Source organism: Notothenia rossii (assembly GCF_949606895.1).
Source record: "Notothenia rossii genome assembly, chromosome: 4".
In the NCBI taxonomy this organism is placed as follows: Eukaryota; Metazoa; Chordata; class Actinopteri; order Perciformes; family Nototheniidae; genus Notothenia; species Notothenia rossii.
In genome coordinates this window covers 66,754,844-66,780,124 of record NC_136902.1, presented here as the reverse complement: position 1 = coordinate 66,780,124, position 25,281 = coordinate 66,754,844, and the positions used below count along the sequence as shown (strand labels likewise).

At 42.4% G+C, this 25,281-nt stretch overlaps 1 protein-coding gene across 1 annotated transcript; it reads left to right on the top strand.

Moving 5' to 3' along the window:
* Nucleotides 1-962: 962 nt before the first annotated feature.
* On the top strand, nt 963-8,194 carry LOC307038055 (uncharacterized protein). Its single transcript, XM_079679354.1, has 5 exons — nt 963-1,002; nt 1,511-1,569; nt 3,306-3,378; nt 3,504-3,733; nt 5,273-8,194. Exons 2-5 carry the CDS (start codon nt 1,533-1,535, stop codon nt 5,383-5,385), a joined length of 453 nt encoding a protein of 150 aa, XP_079535480.1. The 5' UTR covers nt 963-1,002; nt 1,511-1,532; the 3' UTR covers nt 5,386-8,194.
* The last annotated feature ends 17,087 nt before the right edge of the window (nt 8,195-25,281 follow it).

Genomic DNA, 25,281 nt, shown 5'->3' with positions numbered 1-25,281 from the left:
ACCAGTTGTTAAAGCAGTAGCAGAAAAGATAGTCACATGGGAGATACAAACTGACTGATTGTTTAAAAAAAAAAAAAAAGAGGCCCATGCTAGTTCTTTGTTTAATAACTTGCTTCTGCCTTCCAAAATATAGTTTTGATAATAAGTTGATGACAATGTTTTGATCTAAATGTTTCCCAGTATAAGTTTATTTATCACAAAAATATTGTATGTTAATACAAATTATCAGAGGGGTTCATTGGACCTTATATTCTGCCGACATTTGGATATAACTGAAGTGCTCAAAGTTTGCCAAGTAACAAAGTGCAAAAATAAGTAACATATACATTTGTAATCAGCAATCACCCATAGAACTCAGCCGGCAACAATATGTACTGCACATTACGGCACCACTTTAACCCTGAGATGCATAAGTGGGTCTTTTTGGACCCGGTGAGGTGGTTTTCTTCGAGTATCTTTGTAATTACATTTTTTTTATCATTTCATGTTCCATCTATTCCTCAAAAAACATGTTTTGGATATCATGCCATTTCAATTTCAATTTTAAATTTTAAGAAATTTTAGTTTTTGTATGTGAGTGGGTCAAAAATGACCCATGTGCATTCTCTATGGAATTATGTTTTTTTTTCCAAATGTAAAAAAAATGTCTACAATTATAAATGGTGAAAAATGAAAAATACAATATTTCTAGTGTGAACCAAAATATAATACTACTGTAAATATTATACAAGTGATTTTTCTTAGCCAAAATGACAAAAATGGCATAAAAACACATACGTATTATTCTAATACGGGTCCTTTTTGACCCACTTATGGAAGAGTGTAGGGTCCAGTCACTCGTGCATCTAAGGGTTAAGACTGTCTTCCATCCAACCTTCCCTCCCGACTCCACCCCAGCAGCTTCCGAATCATGCCCTGCCCAGTTCATCATGTTGATTCTATCATTTCTGCCATGCACTGTTGCAAGTCACAGAGGAGAAAAGAGCAAAACACAACTCAACGGTAAGAGATTAAAAAAACCTTCACCAAGATTTTTTAAATATTGTAGAATCATTTGAGACCTTATGGAACAGCAACTGTTGTCTTATGATTGTGTTAAGTTGAAGTTTATTTACACATTACAGCATGATATTAGGGTTGGGAATGGGTTACTGCTCCAATAAAAGCGAAATTCAAGTCTAATGCTTGATCTTATTTAATGGTATTAACAAGATTTAAAAAGGTATTTTGTACTACTTGGGGCAGGCAAGGTCAAAAGGGATGATAAAAATAAACATTGCTTGTCTGTAATTGTGTCATTTACACTTTATTTATATTCAAGGAAGTATTTATGTGGATAGATAGCACATAGGCAAGGCTATGTGTTACTCTTGTCGGAATGAAAAGACATGCATTATTGTAATGGAATTATCACTTCAATTACAATTTTAAAGTGTAACGTGTAGTCTATTAATTTATGGATTTCTGTCTTCTCTCCTTAATGACTGTACAATGTTTTGTTTGTGTCAAGTGTCATAGTTGGATCAGGAAAAATGCACACCTATGTGTTTCTGCTCTTCCTCTTTATAGGTAAGCTCACTTAAAAAAATTATTTTATTTTAAACTAATATCAGAATTAAGTGTTTAAAGGATCTATTTAGACGTATCCTAATGCATGATGTAAGATTATACTGGTGGATGTGAGCAGCTGTAAGCGGTTGATTTCCTAGCTTTGAGAATCAGAAAGACACTAATAACATTTTAATGGTCACTGCTGCATGTGTAACGAGTTTATCAATCAGCAGAACCAGCCCTAATCGGATTTGAGATATTGGATTACATCACTGTTACACTGTTGAGTTGTTTCTGTTTTGCTTGTGTTTTTTTCTGTTGATGTTGTTTGTTTGTCATCCATCAAAGAGCATTTGATCAAAATGGTAATTTGCCATAACATAATGTATTCCAGTTATGATATAATAAAGGTTCTGCTGTGTGATGTTACATCATTTACAGTATGAATTCTACATTTTAGATCATTAATGCTATAATCTAAATAATGACACCACCTTCATGTGTGTGCATTAAGTACTGAGCAACATTGGGAGCTTAAAGGCGAACTCCACCAATTTCACATATGAAAGTATGTTCACCGATATTGGGGTGTGCGATTACAAATGTTGTACGTTTGTGTAAAGCCTTTTTGGCTGTTGAGGCAGCTGTGTAAAGACCGATAAATCGCCTCAGTTTATGTCACTCGAGTCAGCGTTGGTTCGGCTTGAGATTACAAGTTTTAAAAAGAAAAACAAATCTGAATGTGGGGATTAAGAAAGTTAGTGAGTTTGCCAGCCTCCTGCTACCCTGACGTGCTAATGGGCAGCGGTTCAAGGCAACATTAACATTGGCCGAGATGAGCATTACATACCCAAATCTCTGGGCAAACTGTAGGCAGAATAATTGCATTTTTTTTAAAAAGTAGGTGCCAGGTTCGCCAAGAATGAAGAATAGTAATAATAAATACCTTCTTTAAAAAAAAAAACCAATTGTGAGTTTGACAAGTTCATATAGTAGGAGTGCATCAGGATTAGACGCATGGCTCAGTCAAAACTTCAGAATTACAATTTGATGAAATGTAAAGCTTAATAATTTGCATTTTGATTGTTTACTACATGTGAGAGTGAAATTGATACAGTCAAATGTGTGGTAAAATATGATCTATATGTTGTTATTATATGTTAACTTGTAACTATTACTGTTATTTGCAATGTTTGTAGGTATGTGTCGGTGTATTTACGAGAAGTACTGGGTTAGCTGTTTGCCCCTTTTCAGTCTTTATGCTAAGCTAGGCTAATTACCACCTGGTTGTAGTTCAATACTTAAGGCACAGGCCCGAGAGTGGTATCAACCTTTTTATCAATTCTTAGAAAGAAAGCAAACGATCTCCTAAAATGCTGCACTTCTTAAGTGACCAAGCTGCTAATCCACAATAATTCCTGACTTTAACAAGAATCCAAATCCAAATACAGAAACGTGAGATTTTAGAGACAATTGTGCAAAACATTGCATAATTTGGATTACAATAAAATCACTATAATAATGTACACAAAATGTACCATTTATAACCATTTTAGTTGCAGGTGTATTGGATTTGCTGAACAGTTGGTTCAACTAGTTCTTCAACTCGTAAATGTCTATTAACTTTCACTTCAACCTTCTTTAGACTCTCACAATGTAGTGCTAAAGTACTGAAATTGGGTATATAAGGCTAAGGAACATCTTAAATCATTTATATTGTACGTGTTATACAAACATCCTGTCTATGATTGCAGGTTCAACTTTGAACAAAAAGGATGGAGATTTCGGCACTATTACCGCCTGCATCTACAAGAACAAAAGCCTCAGGTTCAAGCATCCAGTCTACTCATTAATAACACAGAGTTCTCGCATTCATTGCCATTATTTTCTATGCATTTGTTGTATGTTTTGACAACAATTAAAGTATGCCACAACATTTTGATCTATTTAAGGTTGGACTGCTCTTATCCAGATTGTAAACACTCTCCAGCGTTTGCCTGTACATTTACGGCATCGGTTGAGTTCCTGAAGGCTAACACATCAACCGACTGCAAGCCTGTTCTCCAAGATCATCGTGTGCTGCACATCAATAAAACCACAAGTTACAGCTGCATCCTGACGCGAAAAGGCACAACGTATGTGAAGAATATTACCATAGACTACGGAATAGTTAAAGGAAGAGGTTAGTAATACTTTCAATTTAAATTATTTCTCTTGGTTGAAATATTTCTGCTAGGTGAACAGGCTAATAACAATGTCACTTGTATACTTGCTGTTTACATTTTTGAATTAATTCAAAATCTACGCACAAGGTGATGGACGGAACATGATTGGTAGACAATTGGGATATCTGATACGTATAAAACTGCATTCACTATATAACTGCATTAGCATCATCATTTAGCTGTGATGAAGAGTTTCCCATAAACGTACAGTATTGATGACAGGGTCTCATTGTTTACAGTGTAAGTCCTCTCTTTGTATGGCCTGAAAACACAGATCTCTCCTTTTACTGTACTTTTTTCTAAGTTAAAGATAATGTTTGTTGTTTAACGTGCAATACTCTGCACGGCAGCTTTCAGACATGATGAAACTTTATTTACGATGGAGGTATTCTTTGTTTTCACTGGAAATTGGGTGGGGCCTTTATTTTGCCATGCAGGGACGTAGCGCTGCTCTCGTCTTTTGACAGCTGTAACGGCCCGTCCACACAGCGGCTTGCGTTAAAGCTTCAACGCTTCAGCCCATTCACTTTGAATGGGGTGACGTCACGCTTCGCCAAACTGCATTGTGGGAGCGAAGCGTAGCTTTGCTCTCTGCAAAAGTTGAGCAATGTTCAACTTTTGAAGCTTCGACGGAAGCGTCAGCCAATCGAATCATATGCCAGTGCAAGTTCTAGCCAATCAAACCGCTACTTGTGTGTCCGGGGCGGGAGATTCAGGTGATTGGTTGTTGGTCTAGCTTCAGACATGCCCGCCGGCAAGCGACAACGCACGCCGCTGTGTGGACGGGCCGTAACGCAGTGTCCACACGGCGGCGTGCGTTAAAGCTTGCCGGTGGGCGTGTCTTTAACTACCGTAAAACTCTCACACAATACAGGCTTTAGTGCACGGGTGTCCAAACTATGGCCCAGGGGCAAATTGCAGCCCGTTGTCCATTTTTTATTGGACCGCAACAAATTCTAAAAGTATAATGGAATATATGGACCTCACCTTAAAGTTGTGCTTGTCTTGTATTGTAGTTAAAAAAAAAAGAAAGTGAAACAAGATTTTAGATTTTATTAAAATATATTCATGTATCGAGCATGTACCTACATTTAATTGATTTTGCTAACTTATAACGTATGAGGCAATATACCCAGCCCTTCGTATTTGTTTCTGTATGAGGACCTCAGTGAGGAAACATTTGGACACCCCTGCTTTAAAGTTTACTATGAAGATAACTAGGAAATCTTCATTTCAGCCAAAAGCAATAAAAAAAAGACAAGTTGTTTTCAAAATTCCTTGAGTGGTCTGAAATTACAAATGTTATAATCTTGAAATAAATCAGACATATTTTTTCAAATTAGGTTTATGACAGCCCAGTCGGTCACACCAAATTCCCATACGATGTTTCAGTGCACAAAACTTGTTACGTTAAATGTTCGAATAAAGTCAACGTAACACATAGCAGCAAAAGGATTGCTTCTGAGTTAAATGTCTTTCTCTCTGTTTCCCTTCAGCATTCATCAAGGACTGTACTGACACAACAGGCTTACTGATGCATCGATCTCCAACCTTACTTTGGCCTATGGTGGTTCTGTCTTTATGGAGGGTCCTCAGTACAGACAGCTAGACAACATGAGTAGGGGCTGTCAGGGAATAATTCTGTATACATGTTTACCTTTTGCCCTCTGACACAGATGACCAAACTTGAGCAGCCACTATCTCCCTTAAAGAGCAACTTGCAGGTTAGACACACCAGTGAATAAATGTGTAGGAAAATGATGAATACACTAGATTTTCAAAAAGATACACAGAAATATACACTACAGTGTCATCTGGGGTCGTTTTTGTAAGACATTTTTACTTCCGCAGAAAAAAAGCCTCCCCACGTGACCCCATGTGACGTAACATGGGGGAGAGCGGCCGGTCTAACGTATGAATAAACATGGACCACAATGCTAGTTTTGACACAGAAGAGGTTGAAAATATATATTCGAAGGAATATGATTATTATTATTATGAGCCTGCTAGGCGTCCAAGAGGCCAGGAGCAGCCAAGGATTAGAAGAAATAACGGCCATCGGCGAGAAATTGAGCTTGGGTGTGAGGAGAACCAGTGGAGAACAGAGCAGCTGTCTTGGTGAGTGACCGGCGTTAGCTACAGACAGCTGTTACAGGCCCGGTTCTACGGGGGTGCATAAGGGTGCATTGCACCCTCATTTGAATTAAAAGTGAAAACAAAAACAAAAAAGTGAAAAATATAAAAGATATTACAAATAATAATAATAGTAAGAAGAAGAAGAAGAAGAAGAAGAAGAAGAAGAAGAAGAAGAAGAAGAAGAAGAAGAAGAGTCACCAGACAACATGAGACAACAGACTCGCCGGCTTTGCCCGCCTCGCCCACGGAGGCGGAGCAGCCGCAGCCATCTTCGTTGCCCCAAACAACGCCACCCCTCGGCGGCCCGCCAGTACCAGAGGACCTCGGCAAAATTAGAGCCTGCCCAGGTATATTAAAAAAAAGTACCCAACTTGCCTGTACAGTGGGGTAAGGCGCTCATTTTGCAGCTCATGGTTTCAAAACATAGATTGGCTGGAATATTCCTGTAAAAAAGATGCCATCTTCTGCTATGCATGTAGACATTTCGGTCTTAAAAGGGGAGTGACTTGCAAAATATCCATAAAGAAATAGTAAATCTGTTTACAGTTCTGTTTCATATGGGTGTTGAGGTGTATCCATAGATCTCTTAATTTTGCTCTCAAAATGCACCACATTGATGCTTTTAACTTCAATATTTAAAAAAAATCTTCCCGGGGGAGCATGCTCCCGGACCCCCTACAGCAGGGGTGCCCACACTTTTTCAGCTTGGGAGCTACTTTTAAAATGACCAAGCCCAAAAGATCTACCTACAGGGCCGCCCCTGCCCAATCTGTGTCGCGAGTGCACGGGGGGTGCTAGTGGACTAAACGGCGGACAAACTGTGGTGCGCTTACACTAATTGCGCCGCATAAGCGCATAATAGTGGTGAGGCCCCTCCTCATCTGAAGTGCAAATGCAGCGCATAACTGCATGAACCCATATGGCACAATATAAGTCAGTATGGTTTACCTGTACGTCCATCAAGTGGCAAATGCCATAGTAAGGATGGATGATAGGCTAACTTAAAAAAAAAAAAAAGATTCCCCTTTCTTCAATGCCATGCGATCTACCCACACTACCTTTGCGATCGACGTATTGGGCACCCCTGCCCTAGAGGGTGTTAGGTCCACTCCCAAATAGCACTTTACCACTGCACCCTCTCTAATCTCAGATGCACCCTGAGTCATTTTGTTCTGGAACCGGGCCTGAGCTGATAGCTAACGTCGGTCACATCACAACATTGTAAAGTTAGCTATCATATATCAGGCTATAACTAAAGTAGTATTGATAATATAGTAACGTTACTGGCAGGACTGTTGATAGTGATCCATAAAAGAAACAAATGCACAAGTATCAGCCGTATCTCACGTTACCTAATGCAGCTCCACGCTACGTCTTACGGTGCTGTGTACCGGAGGGGAGAGAGAGAGGAGCGAAGGGGGGAGAGAGATGTAATATGGTTTCCTGATAAACGTTTTGTTTGATAGGCTTCAGCTGTGGAGAGTATGTGCTGCAGGGAGGTGGATGCACCTCGCACAACGCACCCAGGAACCAACGCTAGCTCCGGTCCTTTTCCTGTTAGGGAAACTGTGGACTCGATGTCCTGACACTGACAGGCTTGAGTTTGTGCAACATTAAAAGTGGTGAAATGCAATGTAAAATTACCGAAAAAATACCAGCTCAATAAATCACAACCGCTCAAACCAACTACAAACTACTACCGAGGATTGGGCAGAGAAGGAGTCCGAGAAAGTGACGTAATATGACGCGTTTGACGTATGACATTAAAAAAAGCAGTTTTTAGTAGCAGAGCTCAAAAACGGCTCCTTTCCCTCTGAATTCCTGTCCTTATGTCTTGTAAAACATATCAAATCCTGCATTCACTTTTTAAATTGTAATTTTCAAGCAAGGTTAAGCATAAATGTAGTAAAAAAAAAAACCTGCAAGTTGCTCTTTAAGGAGGGGGTGACCAAGCATTTTGTTGGTTTATGACCGGGCAACTCTCGTTCAGAGATAAGCCATAAGCACTCCTCAGCTGTTTAGTCTATCTATTGAGGAATGTTGATTATTACACTCTGAACTAGTTAAAACCTGGAGCTACAGGAGGGTTCTTCTGAATTGATGTGGCATCTCAACCGTGTGGTCAACTCGTGGCCCGTGACATGTCTTGTAAATTCTCCAGCCGAAGCTCCAAATAAACCGTCAGTGTTTGCCATCAAAGCTCCAGCTCTCCTTGTGTGTCTCTGAGTCCTGTTTCCAATTGCTTCAGAGATGTCCCCCACAGGGGCTTTGAATAACATAAATATGACATTTAACTGGAGAGCACTGTTTTTAGAAGTTCATAAATGTATGATTTATTTATTTATTATGCAGAAAAAAACATTAGACTTCAGGAGATCCTTTTAGAAGGGCAGGTAGTGCCTTTGCTGTAGGCTCTAGGAAGCGGACTGCCTGTCTATATTGGGGATATGGAGTAATTGGTTTTCAGAACAATGGGCAGTCCCCGTCACTCAATCATTGATTCATCATTGTTATTGCTTAACACTCAACTCAACCCAAATACTGTGTAGAAATAAAAATGTTTTTAATGTGATTGCTATTATTCAGCATGTTATTGTAACTCTGAGTGTACATTTTGAGCTTCATAGCATTTCTTGTCATTTGTGACAGGACTGAACCGAGTGTATGTCTTTATCATTGTTTGATGTATACACGGCCTTCACCAAAGCTTATTTTTCGGTTCATAATGGTCCACTTTTTTTACCTTCAGGGCTCGGTTGCTTGCTCAAGGAAAGACAGTGAGTGTAAAGGCTTCCATTGCTGGTAATAAAAATGAAAAAATTGATGAAGTGCTATAGTTGATGGTAGAGTACATATTTTTTGATATACGTTGCACTTTATGAGAAAGGTTACATGTAATAGTTTTAGGCCAATGATATGTAAGTGATGTATACACCAAAGCATTCTGTTAAGATTGCGGAATTGTTGAAAAGGTAGGACCCAAATGCAGACTAAAAAAAAAAAGGTCTAGAAACAAAAGCGAGCTTTATTTAAAAGCTGATGAACATAAACATGGCATGAAAAAACAGGTAGCATTAACAAACAAAATTGACCGTGACCAACATGGAGGGAGACAGGAAAGACAAACAATGAACCGACAGGGGAACACAGGGAAAGACAAGACTAAATACAGAGAGGGGTAATCACGGGACGAGAAACAGCTGGGTAAGGGAGGAAGAAACACAAGGGCAACAAGTGAACACAATTACCTCATTCACACCAACGCAACTCCGGTTCAAGCTCCGTGCTCGAGCTTTTCAGGTTCAGAACCGGTTCTTCGGTTTAGATCCGGCTCTTTTCAGACCACCCAGAGTCCGACTGGTGCTGCGTCATTGCGTCATCGTTTGCATCATGACGTAACAGTTTGCGTCATGACGTAACCGCCATACCGCGCGGAAACACCTCACAGCCCACACCGACAACAACAACAATGGCCGATTGTGCTCCAGCTTCCTCTGTACCTCTTCGGAAGACCAGATTCCCAGTAGGTAGCTGGTCTCTTCAGTGGACCACTGCTGCTTGTTAAGTTTCTCCATCGTTGTGTACAAACTGGATAAAACGCCGGCTTTTTGTTGTTGTTCAAGAGTTGATCCCGCCCTTGCCCCTGCCCCAAGGCAGAGTTCATGGTGGGGATCTCGGGTGGACGGCCCGGGGGCAAGGCAGAGTTCATGGTGGGGGTCTCGGGCGGACGGCCCGGGGGCAAGGCAGAGTTCATGGTGGGGGTCTCGGGCGGACGGCCCGGGGGCAAGGCAGAGTTCATGGTGGGGGTCTCGGGCGGACGGCCCGGGGGCAAGGCAGAGGCAGAGAAGCGGCTAAGGCCGCAGCGGGCATATTCAGGGAGCCGGGCACAAGGACGGACCGGGTTCGTAGCCGACTGGACCACTGGCGGAATAGGAACCAGTGTTGTCTGGGCAGGTACCCTGGACGGGACATGGTCTGGTGTCAGTGGGACCCCGGACGGAGCAAGAGCTGGTGTCGACGGGACCTGCAATATGACAGGATATGGTGTTGGCAGGATATCCGGCGGAGCAGGTGTCGGCGGAACCCCCAACAGGACAGGATATGGTGTTGGCAGGAAACCCGGCGGAGCAGGTGTCAGCGGGACCCCCAACAGGACAGGATCAGGATCAGGTGTTGGCAGGAAATCCGGTGGAACCCCCAACGAAACAAGACATGGAGTTGGCAGGACCCTCAGCGGAACCCCCAACGACACAGGACATGGAGTTGGCAGGACCCCCGACGAAACAGGCATCGGCTGGACCCCCAACGGCACAGGACATGGAGTTGGTTGGACCCTCAGCGGAACCCCCAACGACACAGGACATGGAGTTGGCAGGACCCCCGGCGAGACAGGTGATGGCGGGAACCCAAACGGAACAGGACACAGAGTTGGCAGGACCCCCAGCGGAACCCCCAGCGGAAACCCCAGCGGAACTCCCAGCGGAACCCCGAACGGACCAGGACATTGGGTTGGCAGGACCCCCGGCAAGACAGGTGTCGGTGGCACCCCCAACAGGACAGGACTGGACATGGGGTTGGGACTTGAGAAGGGAAATGAGAAGGGATTTGAGAAGGGACTTGGAAAGGGATTTGGAAAGGGACTTGAGTAAGGACTTGAGAGAAGGGACTTAATTGGGGACTGGAGAGGGAACTTGAGAGGGAACTCAAGAGAGATAGGACTCGAGAAGAGACTCGAGAGGGGACTTGAGACGGAACTTGAGAGGCGACTCGAGAGGGAACTTGAGAAGGAACTTGAGAGGGAACTCGAGAAGGGACTTGAGAAAGAACTTAAGAGGGGACTTGAGAGGTGATTTGAGAGGGGACTCGAGAGGGGACCTGAGAAGGAACTTGAGAGGGGACTTGAGAGTTGATTTCAGAGGGGACTTGAGAGGGAACTCAAGAGGAGACTTGAGAGGGGACTCGAGAGGTGACTTGAAAGGGGACTCGAGAGGGAACTTGAGAGGTCACTTGTGAGGGGACTCGAGAAGAGACTCGAGAGGGGACCTGAGAAGGAACTTGAGAGGGGACTCGAGAGGTGACTTGAGATAGAACTTGAGAGGGGACTCGAGAGGAGACTTGAGAGGTGACTTGAGGGGGGACTCGAGAGGTGACTTGAAAGGGGACTCGAGAGGGGACTCGAGAGGGGACCTGAGAAGGAACTTGAGAGGAGACTTGAGACGGTTAGTACGCCGATAGGACACGGGGGTTTGTCGTCGGCCGGATTGCCAACCAGAGACGGGGAGCTGGAGTCGGCCGGTACGCCAACAGAACACAGGGAGCTGACGTCCGCCGGAGAGCCAAAAGGAGACGAGGTGCTGGAGTCGGGACCATGGCTGCTGGGCCCGGTACTTGAGCCGGAACCATGGCTGGAACTGGAGCTGGAACCATGGCTGCTGGGACCGGTTCTGGAGCCGGGACCATGGCTGTGTGGGCCGGTACTGGAGCAGGGACCATGGCTGCTGGGCATGGAACCGGAACATGGAACAATGGCTGCGTGGGATGGTGCTGGAGCACGGCACCATGGCTGTGTGGGCCGGCACTGGAGCACATAACCATGGCTGTGTGGGCCGGTACTGGAGTACGAGCTGGCCTCCTGACCTTGCGTTTTTTTAGAGGTATTTTGGAGGCTCCGTTGACCTCCAAACGCCAGGCGGGATGCCAAGAAAGGGTCAGAAAATGGAGACTGGCACTCAGGGCTACGTGAAAAAGCCATTCAGGCAACGAGCTCCTCAATTATGGCATGTTGGCCACCTCCATTTGTGCCTTTTTGAGGACAGCCAGACAGTATATATATATAGGTATATATATATAGGTAGGACCCAAATGCAGACCAAAAAAAAGGTAAAAGGTCTAGAAACAAAAGCGAGCTTTATTTAAAAGCTGATGATCATAAACAAGGCATGAAAAAACATAGGCAGCACAAGGTAGCATTAAAACTGACCGTGACCAACATGGAGGGAGACAGGAAAGACAAGCAAAGAACCGGGAAACAGGGAAAGACAAGACTAAATACAGAGAGGGGTAATCACGGGACGAGAAACAGCTGGGTAAGGGAGGCAGAAACACAAGGGCAACAGGTGAACACAATGAGACAATCAGACACAGGGGGAAAACAAGAGACAGGGAGAACAGAACAGCAAAACAAAACCCATTACAAGACACAAAACTAAAACCGTGACATAACACCAAGATCGTGACACATTCTGTGCATTGGCTTTTTCATTTTTTTATTTGCAACATATAAGACATATACAGTGGGGCAAAAAAGTATTTAGTCAGCCACCAATTGTGCAAGTTCTCCCACTTAAAAAGATGAGAGAGGCCTTTAATTTTCATCCTAGGTATACTTCAACTATGAGAGACAAAATGATAAAAACAAAATCCAGAAAATCACATTTTTAAAGAATTTATTTGCAAATTATGGTGGAAAATATGTATTTGGTCACCTACAAACAAACAAGATTTCTGGCTCTCACAGACCTGTAACTTCTTCTGTTGTTCTGGGGTCATTTTTGACCCCAAAAGGAAATCTATTCCTGTCAAAAATAGGATTTTAATTCATCAAATGGTCTGAAAATTATAGGGGTGGTTCAATACTATGCTCTTAACGAGTAAAATACATTTGAAGTAATTTCATTGAATTATGGGTGTTTTATTGTATTTTATAACACCTTAAGCCCTCTGGGGTCAAAAATGACCCCGCAGGACAAAGTGGAGCAATGGGGCACATTTTTTCAGCATAATGCTGCAACAACCCCCTGCCTGCTCCTCGGAGCACACACACACACACACACACACACACACACACCCCCCCCCCCCCCCCCACACACCCCCACACACACACACACACACACACACACACACACACACACACACACACACACACACACACACACACACACACACACACACACACACACACACACACACACACACACACACACACACACACACACACACACACACACACACACACACACACACACACACAAACACACACACACACACACACTTTTGATGTATAGGATCAAGCAATTTTTAGATCAACAAAAAAGATAAACGAAAAACAAACAGGCCTTTTCTCACGGTTGCTGGGGCATTTCACCTTTTAGTCCCTCCCTCCTTACGACACACACACACACACACACACACACACACACACACACACACACACACACACACACACACACACACACACACACACACACACACACACACACACACACACACACACACACACACACACACACACACACACACACACACACACACACACACACACACACACACACACCTTTGATGTATTGGATCAATCAATTGTCAAGTCAAAAACAAACAGACCTTTTCTCACAAATGTTGGGGCATTTCACATTTTATTCTGAGAGAGACAGGCAGCAAAATGAGGAGGCAGAAACATTTGACTGTGGAGGAGGTTCATGAACTAATCTTTATCTGTGTTATGGAGGAAAAATCCACCGATGAGGAGGATTCAGGGTCAGAAGAGGAGGAAACTCATGAAGAGGTGATTGATGTAAGTTACAAACCAAATTCTTCCTCTGAAGAAGCCCCCACATCGCCCACTTCTGAAATGGAAGAAGGTTTTGAAATTGAGGAAAAGGAATAGGAAGAGGTAGAATCAGAAATGGAAGAAGTGTCAGAACTGGAGGACCGCACTTATTTTGAGAAAGTGGAAGAATCCACTGATGAGGAAGAATCTGAGGAAGAGGACCCAGCTGAGATGGAAGAATATTTCCAGTCTAAGAAGGAAAAAATTATCTGGTCTTCCATCCCTCCCAGTGACGGACGTCGCATGGTAACAGCAGAGAAAGCAGGGAGAGAGACAAGCCGCCAGGGTCCAACCCTGTATGCAAGGTCTCGTATTGAGGACATAAAGTCTGCTTTTTATCTGTTTCTGCCCAAGGCCATCGAAGAGTCAGTGCTGAACATGACTAACAAGGAGGGGCAGCGTGTTTATGGGAAAAAATGGAGAAAGATGGATCAAATGGACCTGCAGGCATACGTGGGTTTGTTGGTTCTAGCTGGAGTGTACCGATCCAGCAAAGAGGCTACAGCAAGTCTATGGAATGCAGAGTCTGGTAGGGCAATTTTCCGTGCTACCATGACACTTAAAATGTTTCACAAAATCTCCAGAGTCATAAGATTTGATGACAAAGACACAAGAAAAGATCGCCGGGCACGAGACAAACTTGCTCCAATTCGAGACGTTTGGGACACGTGGGTGTCTCTCCTGCCAATGATGTACAATCCAGGCACTAATGTGACTGTCGATGAGCGCATGGTCCCATTCAGAGGTCGCTGTCCATTCAAACAGTATATCCCAAGCAAACCAGGGAAATATGGGATAAAAATATGGGCAGCATGCGATGCCAGGTCAAGCTACGCATGGAATATGCAGATATACACTGGCAAACCTGCTGGTGGGATGTCAGAAAAAAATCAGGGCATGCGAGTTGTCCTTGACATGACAGAAGGCCTCCAGGGAAAAACGATAACCTGTGACAACTTCTTTACTTCACATGCCCTTGGCCTGGCGCTGCTGAAAAGAAAGCTGTTCATGGTGGGAACAGTAAGGAGAAATAAACCTGAGCTTCCTCCTGCACTGGTGTCAAAAGCGGACAGGGCTCGTTTCTCATCGAAGTTTGCTTTCACCGAGACCCATGCTCTGGTGTCCTATGTCCCCAAAAAACAGAGAAATGTTCTTCTGATGAGCACTCTGCATCGGGATGCAGCTGTGAGCGACAGGGATGACAAAAAGCCCAAAATCATCGAAGATTACAATCACAACAAAGGGGGTGTCGATAACCTTGACAAGGTATTTCACATTTATTATTCATAATGTTAATAATATTATTTATGGAAAAGGATAATGCATTGAATTTGTGTGTAGGAAATAAACATACATTTCTGAATATGTTTTGGTTTGTTTATTTTGTTTCAAGGTTACCAGTGTGTACACTTGCAAAAGAATGACAGCCCGTTGGCCCCTAGTTGTCTTCTTCAACATTCTCGACGTGTCTGCATACAATTCCTTTGCCCTGTGGTCTGAGATCAACCCAGCCTGGAATCAGGGGAAGTGCAACAAGAGGAGGCTGTTCATGGAGGAGCTTGGACAACAACTTGTGATACCTCACATCCAGCGACGCAAGGTCAGCATTAAGCTTCATTTCTGTTGCTCTTCCTTCTGTAGTTTCCTCACAATTTGTACTTTTTGTATTTGCACTGTGATTTATTATAATAAAGTTTGACTTGACTTGACAGGTTCTTCCCGGCACGCCAGCCGCTGCGCATTTGGTTATGGAGGTCCAGCAGTTCTGCTCCAGCTCTACCTCTGCAGCAGCTACCCGTCACCCAGCTCCCACTCGCCAAGATCCCCCTCCTGACCCATCACCCAAAAGGAGCAGGTGCAAATTCTGCCCTCGCCAGATTGATGTCAAAACCAAGAAAATGTGCCAAAGATGAAATTCATACATCTGCAAAGATCACACCATTGTTACTTGCCCTGCATGCAACTGAGGGCACATTAAATGTGTAACACAGAAATGCGTGAGGTTTCCACTTTAAATTCTTGAAATAAGAGTCAAGCAAGACAGGGTCAAAAATGACCCCAGAGGGCACAAGGTATGATTATGTGTTGTCATTAAAAAAATATAAATGATTAAAAAAGGGCATCCTTACTAAACTTTGACATATACCAGTCTCTGATAAGACAAATAGTCACAATAGGATATGTTCAAATTATTAAATAGTTTCATTTATATTTTAACTCAGAAAACGGTAACATTTCATCTAAAAAAGATCTTTTGGCCCTAAATTCTAAAACAAAGGGAAAAATGTGTGGTATTGAGTTGGACTGAAGCAAAACTAAAGGTGTAACCCAAAATGTATTGACATTTCATACTTTATTCTTGAAATAAGAGTCAAGCAAGACGGGGTCAAAAATGACCCCAAAGGGCACAAGGTGTGATAATGTGTTGTCATTAAAAAAATATAAATTATTCAAAAAGGGCATCCTTACCAAACTTTGACATATACCAGTCTCTGATAAGACAAATAGTCACAATAGGATATGTTCAAATTATTAAATAGTTTCATTTATATTTTAACTCAGAAAACGGTAACATTTCATATAAAAAAGATCTTTTGGCCCTAAATTCCAAAACAAAGGGAAAAATGTGTGGTATTGAGTTGGACTGAAGCAAAACTAAAGGTGTAACACAAAATGGATTGACATTTCATACTTTATGCTTGAAATAAGAGTCAAGCAAGACGGGGTCAAAAATGACCCCAAAGGGCACAAGGTGTGATAATGTGTTGTCATTAAAAAATATATAAATTATTCAAAAAGGGCATCCTTACCAGACTTTGACGTATACTGTACCAGTCTCTGATAAGACAAATAGTCACAATACGATATGTTCAAATTATTAAATAGTTTCATTTATTTTTTAACTCAGAAAACAGTAACATTTCCTATAAAAAAGGTATTTTGGCCCTAAATTCCAAAACAAAGGGGAAAATGTATGGTATTGGGTTGGACTGAAGCAAAACTAAAGGTGTAACACAAAATGGATTGAGATTTCATACTTTATGCTTGAAATAAGAGTCAAGCAAGACGGGGTCAAAAATGACCCCAGAGGGCACAAGGTGTGATTATGTGTTGTCATTAAAAATATATAAATTATTCAAAAAGGGCATCCTTACTAAACTTTGACATATACCAGTCTCTGATAAGACAAATAGTCACAATACAATATGGTCAAATTAATTCATTGTTTCACTTCTTTTTTTTTTATCAGAAAATTGTATAATTTCATATAAATAAGGGTCTATCGGCACTAAATTCCAAACTGAGGGAGAAATGTGTGGTAATGTGTTGTCCTGAAGTAGAAATAAAGGTGTAACACAACATTTATTCACATTTTATACTTTATGCCTTAAATATATAACAAGCCAGATGGGGTCATTTTTGACCCCAGAGGGCACAAGGTGCATAGTAATCGGGAGGACATTACGAGGGTTAAGAGCCTCCTCTGTCCTCCACTTGTTTACTGTATTAATGGCACCTGTTTGAACTCGTTATCAGTGTAAAAGACACCTGTCCACAGCCTCAAACAGTCACACTCCAAACTCCACTATGGCCAAGACCAAAGAGCTGTCAAAGGACACCAGAAACAAAATTGTAGACCTGCACCAGGCTGGGAAGAATGCATCTGCAATAGGTAAGCAGCTTGGTGTGAAGAAATCAACTGTGGGAGCAATTATTAGAAAATGGAAGACATACAAGACCACTGATAATCTCCCTCGATCTGGGGCTCCACGCAAGATCTCACCCCGTGGGGTCAAAATGATTACAAGAACGGTGAGCAAAAATCCCAGAACCACACGGGGGGACCTAGTCAATGACCTGCAGAGAGCTGGGACCAAAGTTACAAAGGCTACCATCAGTAACACACTACGCCGCCAGGGCCTCAAATCCTGCAGGGCCAGACGTGTCCCCCTGCTTAAGCCAGTGCATGTCCAGGCCCGTCTGAAGTTTGCTAGAGAGCATTTAGATGATCCAGAAGAGGATTGAGAGAATGTCATATGGTCAGATGAAACCAAAATAGAACTTTTTGGTAAGAAACTCAACGAGACGTGTTTGGAGGAGAAAGAATACTGAGTTGCATCCAAAGAACACCATACCTACTGTGAAACATGGGGGTGGAAACATCATGCTTTGGGGCTGTTTTTCTGCAAAGGGACCAGGAGGACTGTTCCGTGTAAAGGAAAGAATGAATGGGGCCATGTATCGTGAGATTTTGAGTGACAACCTCCTTCCATCAGCAAGGGCATTGAAGATGAAATGTGGCTGGGTCTTTCAGCATGACAATGATCCCAAACACACCGCCCGGGCAACGAAGGAGTGGCTTCGTAAGAAGCATTTCAAGGTCCTGGAGTGGCCTAGCCAGTCTCCAGATCTCAACCCCATAGAAAATCTTTGGAAGGAGTTGAAAGTCCGTGTTACCCAGCGACAGCCCCAAAACATCACTGCTCTAGAGGAGATCTGCATGGAGGAATGGGCCAAAATACCAGCAACAGTGTGTGAAAACCTTGTGAAGACTTACAGAAAACGTTTGATCTCTGTCATTGCCAACAAAGGATATATAACAAAGTATTGAGATGAACTTTTGTTATTGACCAAATACTTATTTTCCACCATAATTTGCAAATAGATTCTTTAAAAATCAGGAAATGTGATTTTCTGGATTTTTTTTTTTTCATTTTGTCTCTCATAGTTGAGGTATACCTAGGATGAAAATTACAGGCCTCTCTCATCTTTTTAAGTGGGAGAACTTGCACAATTGGTGGCTGACTAAATACTTTTTTGCCCCACTGTATATATATACTGTATATATATATATATATATAATATATATAAGATCATCATTTAACTTGCCTAAAACAAGCACCAGTCAACAGCTTGTGGTGTTTGATCCTGTGATCTGATCACTGTTAATTTACTCAACCATTTAACCATTACTCCTGACTATTATTTTCATAAATGAGCTTCTGCGGAAAGCATCCTCTGCTGTGCCTTTTTGATGATGGAAGTGATGTTCTTCTCCTTCTTGAGGTCCAGGGTGGTGTGATGGGGGCAGGCAGGGCTGCGTTGTCTACAATTCCACAACTATCTCCACTATATTCAGAGCGTTGAGCTTTAACATGTTCTCACCACACCACGTTACCAGATGATCTATATCCCACCTGTAGTCAGACCAATCCCCGCAGAGATGAGTCCAATGAGGGTGGTGTGTGGTACCCAGCTGTACGTCCTGCTTCCTGTCAAACAGGAAATCAGGTAAGTGCTGCTGGGAGAGTCCTGTAGCAGAACCGGGATGATGGTTTCAAAGGCAGAGCTGAAGCCCACATCAGGATCCTGGCGTAGAGTGTGTTTGTAACCTGTATGCCTCTGATAACGTTATCTTCACTTAGTTTCCTGTTCAACTGACCATAGCAGTTTAGATACTTGCAGACCAGTGGCGTAGCTGTGGGTGGGCCCACCCATATGCACGTCTGGCCCACCCACAGCCAATCAGCGCGTTATAGCACGGAGCTGGGAAGCCCAGAAGGAAGTGCCACAAACTGCAGTTCCTCTAGTGGCCAACAGGGGATGGATGCAGAAAGGAGCAATTCCAATAGACCCCCATGTTAAAATGCCCAACTTTACAGCAGAAATAAACATGTTTATAGCCTGGATCCAATCAAAGTTATTCTGGATATTAGATTCCACCTTCATGACAATGGAATAGGGAGTGCATTTTTTTAACGTGAGTAAATTAGTAAGTAAAGTAAGTTTTGCCGTGAGTGAATTAAAATATTTTTTCTTCTTGAGGTCTGCAGTGAAGCGTGTACACATTTGCTGAATATGAAAAGACTCTCTCAGTGTGGGCCCACTGTGTGACTGTCAAGGATAAATAACCTGTGGCCGCCGAGCCAGTCATGTGTAGGGATGGGTACCGAGCCCCGGTATTAAACGGGCCCCAGGGCTGAATTATTAAAGACCGTGGTACCATTAAGCTCCGACGTTATCGGTCGGTACTGGAGAGAGACATGTAAAACATATCTGTCATATGTATTATTGCTACACAAACATTATATTGCAGTTTTAGTGTCGCCAACTCCGTTTCTAATATGCAAAAAGACAGCAAAATGCGTCTATGATTATTTTTTAGTATTTTAGATCTTTCCAATCCCCGCCTGCTTGCGAGGGGGCGGGGCAGTTTACACACATACAGCTGCTACATGCAGCAACACACACACACACGGAGGAGATGGCAGAGAGAACGCGCTCCATTGTGTGGTTAAACTTTACCCGTCTCGATGCTCGTTACCAAAAGTGCAATAAGAGTTTAGCATGTAAGGGTGCCGGTAACACGAGCAATTTTTCTAAACATTTAGCAAAAGTCCACCACATTCAGACGGAGAAATGCACCGGCTTCGACTGTCTTTCTGGTAGCGCTGTAGCCCCCCCCCCCATCCACGACTAACGTTTCCACGTCAGGTGTTATGAATGCTAGCAGCGACACTAGGAGTTAACTCCATTATACAAACATGGGTTGATGATTAGAGGTAACTGAGTTATTTATTTTGTTAAAGTTTCAGCTATTCTGTTTACAGTTCTATCCGATTATTTAATACGATTGTTTCTTCTGATGTGAAATATTATGTATTTAATTTAACACTAGAACCGCCAACAGGGTCAATTTGACCCAGAGCTGTTTTTTATTGTATGTAACTTTTTTTCAATAACATATTAAAGTCTCCCAGTCCGTAACTTTTCCTGAAAGTGTGTTATGTAGCACCCTATTTTGTTAAAAATGGTCAATATGAAGTCAGATTGAAGAAATCGGCAAAAGAATTGCCATTTATACCTATTTCCGCCAAGCGGGTCATATTGACCCCACCCCTTTTCGCGCTATTGATTTTGCGTGTAAACAAACATGACGTGTTCCTATAGCAACGCCTTTTGTCTACTGCAGTTCCTTATAGATTGAGAGAGAGAGAGAGAGAGAGAGAGAGAGAGAGAGATTGATAGCGGCAGTCTGTAGTGAAGGAGCGCGCTCACGGGAGACTGCTCGCGCTGTGCTCCGCAGCAAACAGCTGTTTGCTGCTCGCGCTGCCCTCCGCAGCAAACAGCTGTTTGCTTTTCACCCAACAACGACAACCGCCTCACGAAACCCTATGTTGTACCGTTAATAAACGAAACAATTGCTTGTCAAAATACCAATACCACAGGACCATTTTTCTTTTTAAAGCAATACTTTTACTTTGAAAATCAATGCATTCTACTGCTGGGTTTTGACCCCGGTGGCGGTTTTAGGTATAAAAAATCTCTGGCGGTTCGAGTGTTAAATAAAAAGCAATGCTAGTTTTGTTCACAATTTGTTTAGTTAGTTTACCTTCTTTTTTTCTCAAAAAAAACAATAAAAGTCTGTTAAAGCACCGGATCGATAAGCGGTATCGATAAAAGTAGTAGTAGGCCTACCGTTGAAACCTTAACGATACCCATCCCTAGTCATGTGGATGTCAGTATAACACAGATTCTGAGGCCGCCGTGCCTATGTTTTTGTTTTCACTGCTAGTTTATGCTTATGTTCAATTAGTGCATTAAAAAATCATTAAAATCATTAATGAAGTTTCAGCTCAGACTCCACGCTTAATAAGTCTCCCCCTGGCCCACCTACATTTCTCCAGGCTCACCCACACAATAATTCCTGGCTACGCCACTGTTGCAGACATGTTTACCTAACTAATGTTGCAAGAAATCTGTCAAGTATTTTTATTAAATATATGCAAGATCCAGAGACTCAAATCTATTTCCTTAAAGTGTGGGTCAATCACCTTTTTGGTGATCAGTTAATTTGTATTCATATGTCGAGCATAATAGCTCTCCATGAATACCCACTATTTGCTAGCTCTATATTTTGTGCGATGAGAATGATGCTTTTGTTACTCCTTTAAAGTATTTTTTTTAAATGAAAATGATACTTACTTCTGTTAGAAACACAGTTTTGGGTATAATTGTTTGATATGTACTTTTACATTGTTACTCAAGGCAACAGCTACACCAAGTGGCCAGGTGAAGGAAGATAACTTTTCAAATTAGGTGACATTAACTTTATTGATAGGCCAAACGGGAAGTTAGCATCACAAGGCGTCCCTCAACATAAAGCAATGTCATTTCCTGATTGGATTACAGTATATTGCAGAAAATAAGATTCAAGACAAGTGGGAAACATGGGGTCTATTGAGATTGCCTCTTTCAGAGCAGGCTGATTAGGCGATTTCAAGAACTGAAGTTTTCTGCACTTTTGGCCACACTGCTCAGAAGTTGCCACTGAGTCTATTCTGTATAGTCATATATTTTTGTATTGAGAATCACTTGTATTTTTCTACAGCCTTATAAAAAATAAGTTTAATAATTCAAATGCATGTTTTCAGAATAATTAAGAAATGCTGGAAATTCTAGCATGGGTATTGAGCTGCTGATGTTAAACAACTTTGTGTAATCACAAGGGGTTGGCATCAAAATTGCCAGGTGTTCTGGGTCTGTGTGGATAACTGTACATTCATGTGAGGTAAGCCTCATCAAAGTAAAACAATGATTTGAGGATTAAAGTTTTCGAGGATTTAAGACTGGAGGAACATTTATAGACAATATGCAACTGTGATGGGTCCCAAAGTTGGGCACAATACAGAAACTTGTAAAATACAGAGATAATCAAAGATTACGAAGAAAGACTATTTAGAAACACCACACAAATAGGCATCTTTAAACTAAATAATTTCTTAACTTTTTAAAATGATTTTAACAGTTCTGTAAAATGTTATCTTTCTGTTTTACCGCACGTAACAATAAAGCAATATCCATTAATTTATACCTGTAGTGGAAACAAATCTATACTTTGCAAAGTAATTCAACATAACACCTGGCGATCTGTATGGAAGCAAACAAGAGACAGAAGTATTTTAATTTTATTAGACACCAAATTTATAGCATTGAAAATAATTACTTTGAAAATCATGTATCTCAATTTCTTTGCTCCGAATGTACCTAGGTATGTGAAATAAAAATGTAAAAATTCAAGTAAAAAAAATTTGAATGTTTAAATTCAGATCCCAAAAAATTAAAGTGAAAAAAAATTGACGTCAACATTTTCGGGGTATAAAATTTGACGTCCAAAATTGCGATGCAGCATCATCCGCGCTACTCAGACAGGATAAGCAATCGAGCCCGAATGCAATCAAACCGACTTCTGGCCTATCAGAGCATGGCTTTGTCAGTCATGTGATTACAACAACCCGGGAGAAAAATGACGGAGAACAGTAGGGCTCGGGTAAGTAGTCAGTTTTACTCCGGTTCAAGCTCCGTGCAAGAGCTTTTCAGGTTCAGAACCGGTTCTTCAGTTTACATTTAGCTCCGGCTCTTTTCACACCGCCCAGAGTCCATCTGGTGCTGCGTCACCGTTTGCGTCATGACGTAACCATTTGCGTGCCTGCTTCATAAAGCCAAACCGCGCTGAAACCCCTCACAGCTCACACCGACAACAACAACAATGGCCGATTGTGCTCCAGCTTCCTCTGTACCTCTTCGGAAGACCAGATTCCCAGTAGGTAGCTGGTCTATTCAGTGGACCACTGCTGCTTGTTAAGTTTCCCCATCGTTGTGTACAAACTGGATAAAACGCGAGCATTTTGTTGTTGTTCAGGAGTTGATCCCGCCCCTGCCCTGCCTCGACGTAAGCTTAACGTATGCAGTGCTTTTGCTCTAGCCGGACAATTTTTTGGTGCTTGAAACTAACCGGATATGGAGCTAAGAGACTGCTCCGCTGCAGTGTGAACAGGAAAACCCGGTGCTTTTCAAGCTCGAGCACCAAACCGACGATTTTAAAAGCAATGTATTTCTATTGGTAGTATGCTTCGTGCCTGCAGCACATCTTTTTGTCCGTTCGGGTCTTGGAAGACCAGAAGCTGTGTGGTTCATAAAAACATGTTCTTACTCAATTTGAGGCCACGATTATTGTTTTTATTTTAAATCGTATAATGTCGGACTTTTTTTGTTGTCTGTGAGGAAAAGAAATGGGGCTCAGAGCCTCAGAATACTGAAATCTGTATTTTTTTCAATCTTTTTTTCCTTCTAATTTGTTATCCTTTTCTAAATAACACACTGTTATTTACTCACCAATAACACACAATTATCCTTGTTTTTATTTATTTAATTCCATAATCTCTGGCTTTTTTGGCATCCGTCAGAAACTGAATTTCAAAATAAAAATAACCGGAAACAGACAGCCACTGAACTGATTACCCAAGATCCTCAGCTATGGATTAATCTCGCTGATTGGATGTTTTAGCCGCAATGCGTGTAGGGATATGGTGTTCATGCCATATCAAATCTGAAAAAACTTTTTTTTTAAAGAAAATAATACTTTATTCCGAGTGTTTTTGCTTTTCTCTTTGAAAGTCATCACATAACGGCATTGTATTACACGGTTCGGCTGCATTACATATTACAGGTCTGCCGTAGTTCTTTATTTATAGAGCCCTGATGAGAAGACCTTTGGAAAAACTGGAAGAAATGCCACCGAAACTGAATGCTTGACGTGGATCATAAATATATCAACAATTAAACAACATCTTCAATTACTCTTCACACAATAGGTCTCCTCGCAGTATCAACACTAATTCGGCGGACTTTTACATTTGATCTTATTCGTAGATAGGTTATATTTAAACCATAACGGTGCACAGCTGATATAAAAGGACTATAAAAGTAGTTTTTAAAGATATTACTGATTTTCTTTGAATATAAGAATGTAAATACTGAGTCTGAAATCATATAGCAATATGCTGTAAAATTATGGGAAAACATGAATGGGCTGGGTCTGCGGCGGCGAATAATCGATTCATATTCGCCAGGGCTATCCGATTTTCGATTCAGTTTCTGGCATCCCTACACGTTGTCAGTGTTGAGAGAGGCAAGCAGGACCCAAATGCAGATTAACAGAAAATACCTTTATTTCAAGGTTTACAGACAGAACTCTTCCCAGTGAATACAGTCCAACAACAACAACAACAAACTCACAAAGACTAACAGAAAACACAGAACTAATCAAACCAACAAGAGACAGGTGAGGAGGGAGGAGAAAACACAGGGTTCTATTTCGTATATGGCTTCGCCCTCTAAGGCTATCGCTATTGGGTAATCCCCCTGCGCCCCCGCGCAGCACTGAAACACTTGTAGTCCACGCCCACCTGCAAGGTGGGCCCCACCCTCGGGCCTCCTTCCGGTATAAATAGGAAGGTGGCCCGGCAATCTGCTCCCTCTTTTTTTCAGCAAACCAGCACAGTTACTGAAGCACAGCAATTGAGAATCATCATGAGCAACAACTGCGTCCGTGGTTGTCCCTCATGTGGCTCTGGGTTCATAATGAGTTATGACCTGCAGAGATAAAAGCAGTATGCGAATCCTGCCGGGGGTCAGAGCACGCGTACGCGGCTCTAAACCAGCAGGTAGCATGCACTGCGCTCGTCTGCCCTCGGGCGACAGGAAGCGGAGAGCGGACACTCTTGCTGCTGTGGCCGAGGAGGACGATTGGCCCGTCCAGGCTTACGAGCCCGCGGACAGGGCCTCGTGTCCCTGGGGCAGAGTGCCGGGCAGGAGTCCGAAGCAACTCCTGCCCCGCCTCCCTCCACGGTTCACCGTTCGGTTCTCCCCTCCCTCCTCTCCCCCGGACGGGGGAGACAGAGTCGGAGCAGGGTGCTAGCT